Below are 17,181 nucleotides of genomic sequence, written 5' to 3'. Positions count from 1 at the left end.
TATCATTTACATTTGGAATCTGTCACTATTGTACTTTTATTTTACTGTGTGGAAATCTATTCACAAACCGGACTTTACATTGGAAACAAAGTCATGTGTTTAGACTGGAAGAAAGAAGATTTCGTCTAAGGCAAAGGAAAGGTTTTTTTTTTTACTGTAAGAACAATAAGGTTGTGGAATTCTCTGCCTGAAGAAGTGGTTTTATCAGAGTCCATACAGATGTTCAAACAGCTACTAGATGCATACTTGCAAAAACAGAATATTCAAGGATATAATCTTTTCAATGTAGGGTAATAACTGCTTGATCCAAGGATAAATCTGACTGCTATTTTGGGGGTCAAGAAGGAATTTTTTTACTAGCTTGTTGCAAAATTGGAAGTGCTTCAAACTGGGTTTTTTTTGCCTTCTTTTGGATCAACAGCAAGAAACAAATGTGAGGAAGGCTGAACTTGATGGACGCAAGTCTCTTTTCAGCCTATGTAACTATCTGCAAGTTTTTCAAAGCAACCAAATGTGTGATGGCCCGTGAATCCAATTTGCTGCATTTATTTTCAGGTGAACTTCTTTCTGTAAATTAGAAAAGAAGAAGGCTGACAGAAAGGGATTACAAAGCAGGTCCTCCCAATCGTCAGTCTCAATACCCCTGAATAGAATAGTCCATAGTAGTGGCTAGGAATTGCCGGTATGGAACATACATGCAAAATATGAAAAATAATAAATTTTTATTAGTCCCTTCAAGGGAAGAAAAACACGATAAGGTATAAAGTAAAGTAAAATAAATTAAATAGTGTATATACAGTGTTAAAAGTGTATATACAGTGAGCAAAAAGTGACAGAGTAGGGATCCTCTATCAAAAGGTGACCTCACAGCAAACCTTGTTATCAAGAGATATATATATAGATTGCAACAATATTTCAGACGCTATAAGTAGCTATTAATCTGTATCTAGGGAAGGACAGTGGTGTCACCCTAGTAACGTTACAAAATAGCGGAGTCGCTAGAGAGGAATGACAACATAAACCTCCCCTCACAAGGTGTACTAAGACAATAGGGTGTAGTAATTGGAAAAAATATATGATTTAGACCGGCACCCTAAAGGCTGGCCCCAGATAATAGAGCTGATTAGCATAAGTACCTCCTTTGTACAATAGCAGACAGTGGACCCCTAATATAGATAACCCACTGGCTGTAAATAGAGGGTAGAGCTTAGCATCCCATGCAGTGGGACTGCAGTGACGAGAGCCTGCAAAAAAATTGGTGGCTCCTAATGTTCCGTCACTTAAGGCATATAGCTCAGAACGCAAAAAACATAGACTAAAGTCCTAATATAGAGTATAAGTCTAAAGGATAGAACGATGAGTAACACCCCATCAGAGAACCAAACAAATACTCAACAGGACTGGTCTATTAACGAGCTAAGCTAAAGAGAGCTCCCTGCTTACAATATATATGATAGGAGCTAAGGTAGGCAGTCTGGGTGCTATGTTAGCAGAGTGAGGCAAGTGCTGGCTGAGCCCAGAATCCTATATTTGAATAGCACCCCATCAGAGGACCAAACAAGTACTCAACAGGACTGGTCTATTAACGAGCTAAGCTAAAGAGAGCTCCCTGCTTAAAAAATATATGATAGGAGCTAAGGTAGGCAGTCTGGGTGCTATATTAGCAGAGTGAGGCAAGTGCTGGCTGAGCCCAGAATCCTATATTTGAGAGGCATACATTCTCTTATAACTACTGCTAACGTCTGTTTAAACAAAGCTCGGACCCCAAAGGTCCCGGTACTGGCTAGTGCTGACTAGACATCGATTCCTATCGTTAAGAGGTAAAAAGCTTCCATAGTGCTAGTAGTAGATAGAGAGATCCCTAATTGAATCTCGGACCAAATGGTCCCGGTATTCGCTCAACGCGCGTTTCGGCGCTTAACCTTGCGCCTTTGTCAAGAACTCCTGTTGAGTATTTGTTTGGTTCTCTGATGGGGTGTTACTCATCGTTCTATCCTTTAGACTTATACTCTATATTAGGACTTTAGTCTATGTTTTTTGCGTTCTGAGCTATATGCCTTAAGTGACGGAACATTAGGAGCCACCAATTTTTTTGCAGGCTCTCGTCACTGCAGTCCCACTGCATGGGATGCTAAGCTCTACCCTCTATTTACAGCCAGTGGGTTATCTATATTAGGGGTCCACTGTCTGCTATTGTACAAAGGAGGTACTTATGCTAATCAGCTCTATTATCTGGGGCCAGCCTTTAGGGTGCCGGTCTAAATCATATATTTTTTCCAATTACTACACCCTATTGTCTTAGTACACCTTGTGAGGGGAGGTTTACGTTGTCATTCCTCTCTAGCGACTCCGCTATTTTGTAACGTTACTAGGGTGACACCACTGTCCTTCCCTAGATACAGATTAATAGCTACTTATAGCGTCTGAAATATTGTTGCAATCTATATATATATCTCTTGATAACAAGGTTTGCTGTGAGGTCACCTTTTGATAGAGGATCCCTACTCTGTCACTTTTTGCTCACTGTATATACACTTTTAACACTGTATATACACTATTTAATTTATTTTACTTTACTTTATACCTTATCGTGTTTTTCTTCCCTTGAAGGGACTAATAAAAATTTATTATTTTTCATATTTTGCATGTATGTTCCATACCGGCAATTCCTAGCCACTACTATGGACTATTCTATTCAGGGGTATTGAGACTGACGATTGGGAGGACCTGCTTTGTAATCCCTTTCTGTCAGCCTTCTTCTTTTCTATATTATATCCCACGGGTTATGCCCTTATACCCTGCAACCCTTACCAACCCCAATGTAGGATTGTATCTATTTATTTATTTACTTTCTTCCATTGGCTGTTGTGTCCTTTCTCTTCTTTCTGTAAATTGTTTATCTGAACAACATATTCACTTTAACTATACTGATACATTTTTTTTTATTTAAAATACTGTGTCTCTTCCTAATTGAATGAAAAAGTCTTCACACAATTCTATAAACACATCTAATTGGCACAGTTGTTCAGATTCTGTACCTTAGTAGTAGTAACATGTATAATGGTCTGGAGGGTCCAGTTTTTTGCCTTGATTTTTATGAATTGTTATTTCTGTGATTTGTGCACACTAAAAGTATGAATCTACTCCTGATGCTGTTACCCAATGCCAGCTCCAGAAGGCAGGACAATAAGCAGACCTTTAGGGCAAACAGGATCTGATGGTGTAACACAAAGCCAGTGGGTGATGTCTGAAATCCCACTACAACTCACCAAGCAATCTGAGCGGTGTATACCCAGGAAATGAGGTGTATTTCCAATATTAGCCCACATTGTTACTTTCTTACTCGCTCAGCCTCCCATGGTATCGAACACTAACTCACTCACTCACTCCCCGCAACCTGTTCCCTCAGTCACTGACACAGGGCAGCTCTGCGGACTGATCCAGGAAGCTCTCCGCCTGTTAGCGTGGTGCGTTTCCATGGTGACCGGACTGACTCCCCGTATGAAGGCGCGCTGGGTGTCCTGTATCGGTCAGTATAGAGCTCCCGTGATATCAAGTCGATCCGCTCGTCACCATCAAAGTGCGCTCTGTCCTCTCTGTGACCGTTTAAAACGGCTGACGTAATAACAACGGAGTTCCCTGAAGGCACTATTTTGTGATGCGCGGAGGATTACTCGCAGTGTAAAGTTTGAAGCTGTGTTCTGAGTGACAGAGCGGTGCAGTCCGGGGTGTGTGTGGGTCACCCCATAGTGAACTGACCATGATGTATCTAATGGATGAAGCCGCCAACAACGAGTTATTGGAGACCAAAGGCTCCCTGTATCTGCGCTCCAATCACATGCACTATGGCAGACCTACCTATGTCACCGGCTGGTAAGCAGTCACACACTAAGCTGGTCTGCTTTATACTGTTCTTTATTCTTAGTGATTAGTTACTATCCGCCTATTTATATCAGAATGGAGCCAGAACCATCCTTGAACAATAGGCTCAAAGAGAGTACAGCTTATATAACCGCCCTAAACCGTCTCAAATATAATATACAGCTTAGAAATGCTTCACTTAAAGGACCACTATAGGCACCCAGACCACTGCAGCTCAATGAAGTGGTCTGGGTGCCAGGTCCATCTAGGGTTAACCCTGCCTGCTGTAAACATAGCAGAGTGTGTTTAGTAAATGTAGTGTGTAGTGAGTGCAAAGTGTGTTTAGTGAATGTAGTGTGTGTGTAGTGCAAAATGTGTATAGTGAATGTAGTGTGTGTGTGTGTGTAGTGCAAAATGTGTATAGTGAATGTAGTGTGTATAGTGAATGTAGTGTGTGTGTGTGTGTGTAGAGCAAAATGTGTATAGTGAATGTAGTGTGTGTGTGTGTAGAGTAACGTGTGTTTAGTGTGTGTGTAGTGCAGAGTGTGTTTAGTGAATGTAGTGTATGTGTAGTGCAAAGTGTGTTTAGTGAGTGTAGTGCAGAGTGTGTTTAGTGAATGTAGTGTGTGTGTGTAGTGCAGAGTGTGCTTGTAAGGATTCAGTGTGTGTGTAAAATAGGGGGGAGGAGAGTTTTTTTTTTTTTTTTTTTTTTTATTATTTGTGTATATTTAAATTTTATTCCCCCCTCCCTGGTTCTTACCGTGCCAGGGAGGGGGGGAGATCGCATTCCCTGTTGGTCCAGTGGCATGGTGGAGGGAGCCAGCCGTGGTACATTGAAGAGGGGGCCCAGCAGCACACACTGTCTTCCTTTCCAGCTCCTCTCTGACTAACTCTCACGAGACAGGTCTGCGTGCTGTGCGGAGCATTGCCATAGTAACCCGTGGCAATGCTCTGGCGGCCGCAGGGTGCAGGAAAGTTAGACAGAGAGCAGCTGGAAAGGAGGACAGAGTGTGCTGCTGGGCCCCCTCTTCATTGTACAGGTAGCAGGGGGCCCTCTGTGCACATATATATAGCGAAAATCGATAGATATAGATATATATGTGCACATAATGAATGTGGGGCTCGGGGCTCCCAGGACCGCCGGGCCCATGACAACCGTTATGGTTGTCATGCCCTGATGGCGGCCCTGAATATAGGCACCCAGACCACTTCATCCCATTGGCACTGCAATGTAAAAGATTGGTTAACGACTAAAATACCAGACACCGCCATTGCAATACAGGGAGGGGTATTCATGTTTTAGAAATGACAGAGCAAAGAGAGGAGGAGGCATTGTTATTTATGTTGACAATTCCATAAAGTTTACTCATTTACAAAACCTTAGTCCTCCTGCCTCCTTTGATTTCCTTTCTGGCACAATTGAGATCCCGTGCAGTAAATCAATCATTGTTGCAGGAATCTACCATGGGCGTAGGAACCGGGGGGGATGGGGGGGACGCATCCCCCCCAGCAAATCATGCGGGGGGGACAGGTATGGGGAAATCCCCCCCAGCTCCGCCGCCCCCCCCCTGATGCTGCAGCCGCCCGAGCGCTCTGCAGATAGCCTCAGGCGGCTGCAGCTTTGCCCGGGCTGGTGCGTCCATGAGAGCGCACCGCCCGGGCGCAGCATGAAGAGAGGAGCTGACAGGAGGGAAGCGCTCAGCGCTCCCTCCTGTCACTCCTTCACTGTAGCGTAGCCGAGCGCTGTATAGTCCGCCGGTACAGGGAGCATCTGTCTCCTGTACCCGGCCGGACTAACAGGAAGTGCACACTGAGTGTGCACTTCCTGTTAGTCCGCCGGGTACAGGAAACAAAAGCTACCTGTACCGGCGGACTATACAGCGCTCGGCCACGCTACATCATAGGTAGGGGAGGGAGGGAGAGAAAGAAACAGGAAGGGGGGAAGAGGGAGGGGGGGGGAATAAAGAAACAGGGAGGGAGGGAGGAAGGGGAAATAAAGAAACAGGGAGGGGAGGGGGGGGGAATAAAGAAACAGGGAGAGGGGGGGAATAAAGAAACAGGGAGGGGGGGAATAAAGAAACAGGGAGGGAGGGGGGAGGGGGGGAATAAAGAAACAGGGAGGGAGGGGAAATAAAGAAACAGGGAGGGAGGGAGGAAGGGGAAATAAAGAAACAGGGGGGGGAAGGGGGGGAATAAAGAAACAGGGAGGGAGGGGAAATAAAGAAACAGGGAGGGAGGGTGGGGAAATAAAGAAACAGGGAGGGGGGGAAAGAAGCAGGGAGGGGGGAGAAAGAAGCAGGGAGGGGGGAAAGAAGCAGGGAGGGGGGAAAGAAGCAGGGAGGGGGGGAGAAAGAAGCAGGGGGGGGAGAAAGAAGCAGGGAGGGGGGGAGAAAGAAGCAGGGAGGGGGGAGAAAGAAGCAGGGAGGGGGGGGAGAAAGAAGCAGGGAGGGGGGGAGAAAGAAGCAGGGAGGGGGGGAGAAAGAAGCAGGGAGGGGGGGAGAAAGAAGCAGGGAGGGGGGGGAGAAAGAAGCAGGGAGGGGGGGAGAAAGAAGCAGGGAGGGAGGGGGGGAGAAAGAAGCAGGGAGGGGGGGAGAAAGAAGCAGGGAGGGGGGGGGGAGAAAGAAGCAGGGAGGGGGGGGAGAAAGAAGCAGGGAGGGAGGGGGGGAGAAAGAAGCAGGGAGGGAGGGGGGGAGAAAGAAGCAGGGAGGGAGGGGGGAAGAAAGAAGCAGGGAGGGAGGGGGGGGAGAAAGAAGCAGGGAGGGAGGGGGGGGAGAAAGAAGCAGGGAGGGGGGGGGGAGAAAGAAGCAGGGAGGGAGGGGGGGAGAAGGAAGCAGGGAGGGAGGGGGGGGAGAAGGAAGCAGGGAGGGAGGGGGGGGAGAAGGAAGCAGGGAAGGAGGGGGGGGAGAAGGAAGCAGGGAGGGAGGGGGGGAGAAAGAAGCAGGGAGGGAGGGGGGGAGAAAGAAGCAGGGAGGGAGGGGGGGAGAAAGAAGCAGGGAGGGAGGGGGGGGGGAGAAAGAAGCAGGGAGGGAGGGGGGGGAGAAAGAAGCAGGGAGGGGGGGGGAGAAAGAGTGACAAGGGAGGGAGAGAGATTGACATCCACCACACACACACACACACACAATCACACAATCATACCACCCTTACACACACAGAAACACACAATTCATCCTTACACACACTCAATGCACCCCGTGCACACACACACACACACTCACACAATCATGCAACCTTACACACTCAATGCACCCCGTACATACACTCAATGCACCCCTTACAGACGCACACACTGCATCCCGTACATACACAGAATCACACCTTGCAGCCCTTACACATACAAACACAGATTCACACAATGCATTCCTTACACACATATCAGGACATCCCCTACACACTCCACCCCCTGTGAACAAACTCATTGGTGGAACATGAAGGTGGACCCTGGGATCCAGACCTTGAGCTGTGTAAAGGACCCCCAAAAAATGGAGCTGCTTCCCGTTCTCACAGAACATTGATTTTTGTGACCACAGTTACAAACAGCCTCCAGAGAGCCTGTTCTACACCAGACCAGTGGAGCCAGACTGCAGCTAGAGCCCATCATCATCCTCATCTGGTTGTAAGTAGGCAATCTAGCATATTATTCGTTGCACTAATCTCTAATTTACCTCACATTAAAGAAACACTATAGTCCCCAGAAGCACTGCAGCTTAGTGTAGTGGTTCTGGTGTCTATAGCCTGTCCCTGCAGGCCTTTTAATGTAGGCACTCCAGCACTGGCGTTAGTTAACATGGCAGAAAAATAATTGGAAAGGGTTAGAGGGGCTACTAATAAGGATAGGGGAGAGGGGTAGGTAGAAAAATAATTGGAAGGGTTTAGGGGGGCTACTAATATGGATGGGAGGAGGGGGTAGGTAGAAAAATTATTGGAAGGGGTTAGGGGAGTACTAATATGAATGGAAGAGGTAGAGTGGGTTCTAATATGCATGGAAGGGGTTAGGGGGGTACTAATATGCATGGAAGGGGTAGGGAGTTAATGTGCGTGGAAGGGGTAGGTGGAGTTCTTTTGTGCATGGAAGGGGTAGGGGTGGTTCTAATATTCATGGGAAGGGTAGGGGTGGTTCTAATCAGGAGGATCCCGGCGCTGTATCCGGGTAAGTAAAACCCCTTCCCTGTGGTGACCCTTTAATGTTGTTATTATTTAATCATTTATATAGCGACTGCAAATTCCGTAGCGCTGTACAATGGGATAAACAACTCCTAGTTTACGGAATAAGAATATACCCGGCGAGTAAAAATGCTATCCCCCCCAGATTTTTTTGGGTTCCTACGCCCATGGAATCTACCGCCCACCTAGCTCCCCTGTGCATTCCCTTTCTGACATAGCCCATCTCCTTAGTGAAACCATAGCTCAAAACCCTAAAAGTGAACTGTTGGTCTTTGGAGATTTTAACCCCTTAACGACGCTAGACGGTTCAGGACCGTCATCGGCATTTTTGCGTTGCCGACCGACGACGGTCCTGAACCGTCCTAAATTTAAGAGGTACTTACCCGATCGCCGTCGTTCCCCCGGCGGCGATCGGCGTTGCTCCCATTGTGGGGAGACTGCCTGCAGCCCAGACAGTCTCCCCATGGCGGATTAGGACCCCTGTGGCCATGTGATCGCCCAACAGGGCGACCACATGGTCACAATAGGTGTCCAAGTATCTGCCTGCAGGGGGACTGTCTGTGCTGACAGGCAGTCTCCCTGCCAGTGTAAAATCAAAAAAAAATTAAATTTATAGTGAATAAAAAAAAAATATTATTATATATGTGTATATATATATGATATATAGACATATATTATACCTATATAATATGTCTATATATCATATATATAATGTCATGCTAAGTTTATTTTTATATTAATATGTACATATATTAATATAAAAATACACGTATTATGAAATTACACACACACATATATATATAATATATATAATAACTATATATATTGTATATATATATTATTATAAAATACAAATAATAAGTAAATTAAATTAAATTAAAAAAATAAAAATAATAATACAAATTTAAAAAAAAATTATATATCTATACGAAATTTTATTCTAACTGTATTTTGATATTAATATATATATATTTATATCAAAATACACTTAGAATGAAATTGTATATATATCTATGTATATATAAATAAATAAAAAGAATACGAACTATTCATATGTCCATATACAAAATTACATAAATAATTATATAAATATACATGTAGACTTCAAATATATAAATATGCATATATATTTAAATTCTACGTGCGTATTTATGTAATATTTTTACATAATTAAGTAATTTTATTAATTGCAATTTGAGGGACCTGCCTGCCAACCCACGCCGAAATTGCAGAGAATTTAATTTGCTAGCACTGTATTTTACCCTGTAACGTTCTACGACACCCTAAAACCTGTACATGGGGGGTACTGTTTTACTCGGGAGACTTTGCTGAACACAAATATTAGTGATTCAAAACAGTAAAACATATCACAGCGATGATATTGTCAGTGAAAGTGACTTTTTTTGCATTTTTCACACACAAACAGCACTTTTACTGATGATATAATTGTTGTGATACATTTTCCAGTTTTGAAACACTAATATTTGTGTTCAGCAAAGTCTCCTGAGTATAAAAGTACCCCCCATGTACAGGTTTTATAGCGTTTTTGAAAGTTACAGGGTCAAATATATGGGTCAAATATTTTTACATTGAAAATGGCCAGGTTGGTTACGTTGCCTTTGAGAGCGTATGGTAGCCCAGGAATGAGAATTACCCCCATGATGGCATACCATTTGCAAAAGAAGACAACCCAAGGTATTGGAAATGGGGTATGTCCAGTCTTTTTTAGTAACCACTTAGTCACAAACACTGGCCAAAATTAGCGTTCAATTTAGTTTTTTACTTTTTTCACACACAAACAAATATGATCGCTAACTTTGGCCAGTGTTTGCGACTAAGTGGCTACTAAAAAAGTCTGGACATACCCCATATTGAATACCCTGGGTTGTCTGCTTTAAAAAAAATATGTACATGTGGGGTGTTATTCAGCGATTTATGACAGATAATAGTGTTACAATGTCACTATTGATACATTTTAAAAATGTATGTTTTGAAACCGCAATATCCTACTTGTACTTATAGCCCTATAACATGCAAAAAAAATAGCAAAAAGCATGTAAACACTGGGTATTTTTAAACTCAGGACAAAATTTTGAATCTATTTAGCAGTTTTTTTCATTCGCTTTTGTAGATGAGTAAAAGATTTTTCACATAAAAGTCAAAAAACATGTATTTTTTTCAATTTTTCATCATATTTTTTCATTTTTTTTAAAATTAAATTACATGAGATTATATAAATAATGGTATGTAAAGAAAGCCCCTTTTGTCCTGAAAAAAACAATATATAATTTGTATGGGAACAGTAAATGAGAGAGCGGAAAATTACAGCTAAACACAAACACCACAAAAGTGTAAAAAGATGCCTGGTCGCAAATGTACAACATCGCAAAAACAGTCCGGTCCTTAAGGGGTTAATATTGATTGGCTGAATCCTAAAAATAATAGTTCTTGCACGCTGTTTAAGACTTTGCAGCTAATACAATTAATCCCCTACCCAACTCGCATAAACATTAAAAGCCATAACCATACCCTGCTAGATTTGATTCTCTCCACTTCTCCTGATAGAATCCAGGAGGCCGGTGTTCTCCCAAACACTTTCAGTGATCACTGTTTAGTGTACTGTGTGCGCAAAATAAAGGCTATTAAATCCTCTCCCAAGGTTAAAATAACTAGGTCCTTCAAAAAATTTAATCTTGAATCCTTTCTAAAGGACATCAAGAACCTCCCATGGCACAGATTAACCCCTTAAGGACCAAACTTCTGGAATAAAAGGGAATCATGACATGTCACACATGTCATGTGTCCTTAAGGGGTTAAACATTATCCCAGATCTAGATTGTGCTGTTGAATTCTTTCAGTCTGAACTCCTACGAATTTGGAATTTGCATGCCCCGCTGCGTAAGGTGAGGGTAAAAGGAGCACATATGAAGTGGATCACTGCTGACCTCATCCAAATGTACCAGTTTCGGGATTCTTTGTGGTCAAAGTTTAAGCGTACTGGCTCTATGCATGATCACTGTGCGTATAGATAATGGCGAAATATATGCACAAAACAGACAAAATTGGCCAAGGCCCAATATTTCTATGACAATCTGAACAACACCATCTCAAACCCTAGAAACTTTTGGGAAGTCATAAATAAACTACTAACTCCCCCAATCCACTCCCAACCCTCCACTGTCAAAGTGGATAACCAAACCCTGCAACTTCCCTTAGATGTAGCAAATGCCTTTAACAATTATTTTGTAGGATGCTCTACTGCCTTGATTGCCAAGCTAATACATGACACGCATCCTGAAACTACAAATGTGGATCAGGTCCCACTAAATTTGCAAAGTCCCAATATAGACAAGTTAATTTTTAGACCTTTACCTGTTAGAGTAATTGAAAAACATCTTAATAATCTAAAAATGAAAAACTAGTCCGGACCTGATCAAATCCCAGCAATGCTGTTGAAGCTCAGTACGCCGGCAATTGCTAAACCCGTCGCAACTCTAATTAACGAATCCTTGATGTCTTGATACATACCCAAACTTTGGAAGACTGCGAGAGTAGTGCCTATCCATAAAAGTGGTTACACTACTTTGGTTTCTAACTATCGCCCTATATCATTGCTCCCGGTATTGTCAAAAATCTTAGAAAAATGTGTCCATACGCAACTATGTGTGTACTACCAACAATCAAACTATCTGACCCCTGATCAATCGGGCTTTCGCCAGAATCACTCCACTACAACTGTCCTCTTAAAAGTTTGCAATGACATCCAGCTGGCATGGAACAAGGAGACCTAACTGGAGCTATTTTCCTTGATTTTGCAAAGGCCTTTGACACAGTAGACCACGACATTCTACTGCACAAACTCAAAAACTCAGGTATTGGTGATTATTCGCTAAACTGGTTTCGATCGTATGTATCAGATCGCTCGCAATATGTGTACATTTCTGACAGTGACTCCCTCCCTCTCCCAGTTACGTGTGGTGTTCCTCAAGGTTCCATTCTCGGCCCCCCTACTATTTACATTATTTATAAATGATCTGCCTAATGTCTGCAAATCCTCAAATGTACACATGTACGCAGATGACACGGTAATCTATGCGAGCAATTCCGATCTACCGCAGCTTAAGGCTGTGCTCCAAGACCAGTTTGCAGAGGTAGAAAAGTGGATCGCAAAAAACAAACTCTTCCTGAACACTGACAAAACTGTCACAATGATCTTTGGAACAGTACCTAAATTACATAAATTACACAATTCCCACCTATCCATCAAAACAAATTCAAATGGCACACTGACCGCAGTCTACTCTTTCAAATACTTGGGTATGATGTTAGACCCCAATCTATCTTTTGGCCTGCACATAGAAAAGCTTGCATCTAAACTTTATCCAAAACTAGGTGCCCTGTATAGAAACAAATCCTGCCTAAGCCCTTCAGTAAAGGAAAAGATTGTACAGCAAATGCTGATGCCAATCATTGATTATGGGGATGTAGTATATGCATCTGCATCGCAATCCCACATTAATAAACTCAACACATTGTATAACTCGTTCTGCCGATTTGTGCTACAATGTAATTACAGGACCCACCATTGTGACATGCTAAAATAACTAAACTGGCTGTCACTGGAATCCAGACGCACTCTTCATCTTTCCAGCCTTGTGTTTTAAGAGCTTTTCTGGGAAACTCCCACCCTACCTGAACACAATGCTTTCCCCGGCTGTTCCCACTTCCTATAACCTCCGATCCAGTACCAACACTTTACTTAGTCTACCTCAATACAAAAAAAAGCAGCCCGATCCTCCTTCTCCTACAGAGCACCGAAATTATGGAACTACCTCCCTCACAATTTAAAATCTTCCCTAAGCCTAAAGTCCTTTAAGAGATCCCTCTCTACATACCTCAAAACAGAATGCACCTGTCATGGTTGATTATATATGTCCTACCTGTTCTATGTTAAATTTTATATTTATTGTGTATTAATATTGTTTTTGTATTTTATTGTACCCTAATTGTAACAATGCAATGATTTATTGTCCCAGGACATACTTGAAAACGAGAGAAATCTCAATGTATCTTTCCTGGTAAAATATTTTTTAAACAAATAAATAATATTGCAGGGTTAAGACCGCCTCTAGTGGCTGTCACTTAGGGACCTCGGCGCTTAAATCGCGTAAGTGTTTAAAGGGTTATTTAACACTTTCATTGATGAAGGGGAAACTGGGGGGAAGAGTGCGGAGGCAGAAGGATACTTTATTGTTAGGATTGCCAGTCTCCACTCCTTCATAAAAATCATTAAAAACACACTTCTTCATAAAAGCGTATCAATTAAACTGTTAATAGCTCCTGACTTTCTTGCAACTGTCATTAGTCTAATACTATCCTTACCGTTTGTGTAACTTTACCCTACTCCCTCTAGCACAGGGGTGGGCAATCTTTGGCCCTCCAGGTGTTATGGACTACATCTCCCTTGATGCTTTTCTAGCATTATGGCCCTAAGAGTGTTATGGGAGATGTAGTCCAAAACATCTGGAGGGCCAAAGATTGCCCACCCCTGCTCTAGCATGTAAGCTCATTGAGCAGGGCCCTCAACCCCTCTTCTCCTGTGTGTCCAACTTGTCTGGTTACTACTACATGTTTGTTCGTCCACGCACTGTAAAGCGCTGCGGAATTTGTTGGCGCTATATAAATAACATAATATTCCTAACTCTAAAATGTAACCCTTTAAAATTAACCCTATGACAACCACACCCTAACGCTATACCAACCCTACCCATAAACCTACACTTACATTACCTCTAACCGTATACCTGCCCTAACCTTTAATCTAAACTAAACCCTACACTATCGCTAACTCTAGAACAGCTTTAACACTAACTCAACATTAACATTATATATAAACCTTAACCCCTTAAGGACACATGACATGTGTGACATGTCATGATTCCCTTTTATTCCAGAAGTTTGGTCCTTAAGGGGTTAACTCAACAGCAATCGCTCCCATAACCTCCCTTAAAACCTACCCCTAACCCTAAGGTAGCCCTTTGCTAATATCAGTATTAATATCAGCAAATGGATTTCCTAGTTAAAACAGTAAAGAGCAGTAATTATCCAACACCTGCTGGCTGTTTCCAGCATTACAGTGGATCCCTGTAATGCTGAAAATCAAGTATAACAATAACACTGTTATCAGTACTAGGCACAGTGCTTTGTGTCAATGGTTGGACCGGATTTAAATGTGGGGGTGCCTGTAGCCACAAAATTCTAAGGTGCCCCATCTGCCCCCCAAAAAATAGGTAGATAAAGTGATTTTAAAGTGGCACTGTCTTGCCGAACCTATCTCTCCTTAACCGCTTCCTCTTCTCTTCCTCTCTCAGGATCTGTTCTTCATTTCTTCCTGTCTACTCTAGTTTTCTTTAAAACATAAGGCAAAGTAGGGACTATTTTGTCTTATGTATATTTCCTACGCCTGACCAGCTCAAGTTGGTCAGAGAAAATTTTTCCACAATACTCACCCTTTCCTCCGTGATCTCGCAATGCCTGCTTTCACTATTCCTGAACGTCCTGTCATTTAGACAGAACGCCGGCGAAACTACTGAATTTTGTCCTAACAGAATGAGAACAGTTTGTTCATTCATGTTAGGATGACATTCGGTACTTTTAGGTCGGTTCAAAATTTCATTCGAATGAAATTCCAATCTGTGCTGCATCTTGCAACCGCTTAGTAGATGGCTCCCTAATTCCCACAGTATCAGGGAGCTATCTACTAAGAGCCTGAAAGACCAATCAAGATTACTTACTATTGATAATTAATCTATATCGCGAGTAGGGGCATGTCTAGTAAACCGTGAGCAGTCTCTAATAAATGGTCCCATGGTGGGGCATCTATTAACTAGCGGGGGATGATGACATAGTGTCCCCCTGAGCCCTGCGAGTGGGGGCTATTCAACTAAACTGGGGACATAGGGTCCCCCTTGGCCCCCACCCATGAGCAGCGGGTGGGGACCCTAAAGGACAATGGGGGGGGGGGAACCTATTGTCCTCCCCCACCAATGAACAGTGCGTGGGGACCCTAAATTACAATGGGGAAGACCTATTGTCCTTCCCATGGCCCCCACCCATGAGTGGCGGGTGGGGGCCCTAAAAGACAATGGGGGGTGGAACCTATTGAGCGGTGGGTGGGGGCCCTAAACTAAAATGGTGACGAGGGGTACCCAAGCCCCTAGTCACCCCTCCCACCCAAATAAAATTAAATAAAGCCCTACCTTTGGGGGGGAGACAATAAAATTAAATAACTAAATAAATAAAATAAAAACTTCTTACCATTTGATTCACGCCCTGCAATTTGACTCAGAGCGCTTTGATTGGTTGGTTTAAGCCAACCAATAAGTGTGCACTGATAGGTAAATAGTGATAGCCTTACCTTATTGGTTACCTGTAAGACTCACTATTTACCTATCAGAACACTCTTATTGGTTGGCTTAACCCCTTAAGGACCAAACTTCTGGAATAAAAGGGAATCATGACATGTCACACATGTCATGTGTCCTTAAGGGGTTAAACCAACCAATCAGAGCGCCCTGCGGAGCTCAGTCTGCGCGGTGCCCTTACTGGGTGAAGATGGATTATTTTTTTTAGCGTTGGAATTTTTTTTCCAGAGTATTTTCTTTTGCACTCAGGCATTTTATTTTATAAGTTTGACGGGTATTAGTGATTTTTATTTGTTTTTTGGGGGGGCTGAAAAAAGAAGGTTTTAGAAAAAAGACCTCAAATGGTAAGTATTTTTTTATTTTTTTTATTTACAGGTATTTAGTTTTATTGTTCCTCTCTCACTATTTTAGGGTGAGGGGGTAGGTAGAGCTTTTTTTTTTTGGGGGGGGGAGGATGAGGGGGTGACTAGAGGCTTGGGGTCCCCTAGTCACCTGGGGGGGAGAGAGGTATTTTTTCATTTAGCCCCCACCAGTCGCTTATCGGTTGGGGCGGGGAAGCAAAAGGTCCCCACCCATTGTCTTTTGGGGCATTCCACCCACCGCTCATAGACTAAGGGAGGACTTGTGAGTGTGTCTGTATGTCTTTGTGTGTCTGATGTCTGAGTGTGCATGTCTGTGAGTGTGTTTGTGTGTCTGTATTTCTAAGTGTGCGAGTGTGCTTACTGTATTCGGCCCTCATTTGGCCATATAAATTTCATCATATGCAATTAATTTAGTCACCCTGCATTTTAATGTTGAATTAATGCTATGCCATATATTTAGTTTTTAATATTTGCTTTGAACAGATCAGCATTTGTTACTTATGTTCACCAGGCCTTTTCAAGCTTCAGTATATGTATTCTATGTGTCTGCCATCTGGGTATTCAGGCCTACATTGCTTAATAATTATATGACTAGATGTTGCTGTCTAAATTTATGTCATGCCTATACATGTGGTTAACATGTATCTGTTGCAGTTATTAATCCTATTTAACTGTCCATCACTACTTACATTGTTTAAGCCCTTTCTGGGCTCTGCACATGCCTGGTCAAGTGTACTTTTTTTTTTTTTTTTTTTAAATTCTTTATTTTTCTGTGCATGAGTTAGTATAACAGGCTTTCATGCCATGCCCCAACAGCAGTAGCATGTTTCAACATATACAGAGTATAACAGTTGTGGCATATAACATAAATGCACATTTTTTTGTATGGTGGTTAACAAGAGAAAACAAGCTAAGTATAAGTATTTTAGTATGTGTAGCGTCTAGCTGACATTTAGCTTAAATGCAGGTACATGGTTACAAGGATGACGAGTGTAAGTTATCGAGCATTTACCTACAAGCTTAATATGCTTATTATACCATGTCGAGATAGCCAAGCATTGTACCTCACTTTGAGACATGGTTTGCATCGTTACAGGCTGTAATAATAGGCTAATGAAGACATAAAGTACAAGCTGTTATTACCTCTGGGAGACCGGGCCCTGTTGCAGGAATGATTGGGTCACTTTCACTAAACAGAATAAGCTAAAACAGTTTAAACTAAAAACAACGCAAAATAATGTGGCTGGCAGAGGCTTACTGGCTGAGTTGAGTTAGACTGAGGGCACAGCATTGGTAGGTGTCTAACATATCATATCTGCAGATTGTAACACATCAGGCCACAGTTCTACTTTGTCAGGTGGCTGGCAAGAGTG

General features: G+C 42.7%; 1 protein-coding gene across 2 annotated transcripts in view; it reads left to right on the top strand.

Annotated features, from left to right (window-relative positions):
• The first annotated feature begins 3,477 nt into the window (after positions 1-3,477).
• CFAP95 (cilia and flagella associated protein 95) overlaps positions 3,478-17,181 on the top strand; it is a 100,112-nt gene continuing 86,408 nt past the window's right edge. For both annotated transcript variants that reach the window (XM_063455053.1, XM_063455052.1), the window contains exon 1: positions 3,478-3,873. In XM_063455053.1, coding sequence (XP_063311123.1) covers positions 3,761-3,873 — 113 coding nt within the window. In that variant the 5' untranslated portion in view covers positions 3,478-3,760. The remainder of the gene's footprint in view (positions 3,874-17,181) is intronic.

Source organism: Pelobates fuscus, chromosome 5 (assembly GCF_036172605.1).
Source record: "Pelobates fuscus isolate aPelFus1 chromosome 5, aPelFus1.pri, whole genome shotgun sequence".
Classification (NCBI taxonomy): Eukaryota; Metazoa; Chordata; class Amphibia; order Anura; family Pelobatidae; genus Pelobates; species Pelobates fuscus.
Note: the sequence above shows the minus strand (reverse complement) of the source record. Positions and strands in the feature narration are given on the sequence as shown.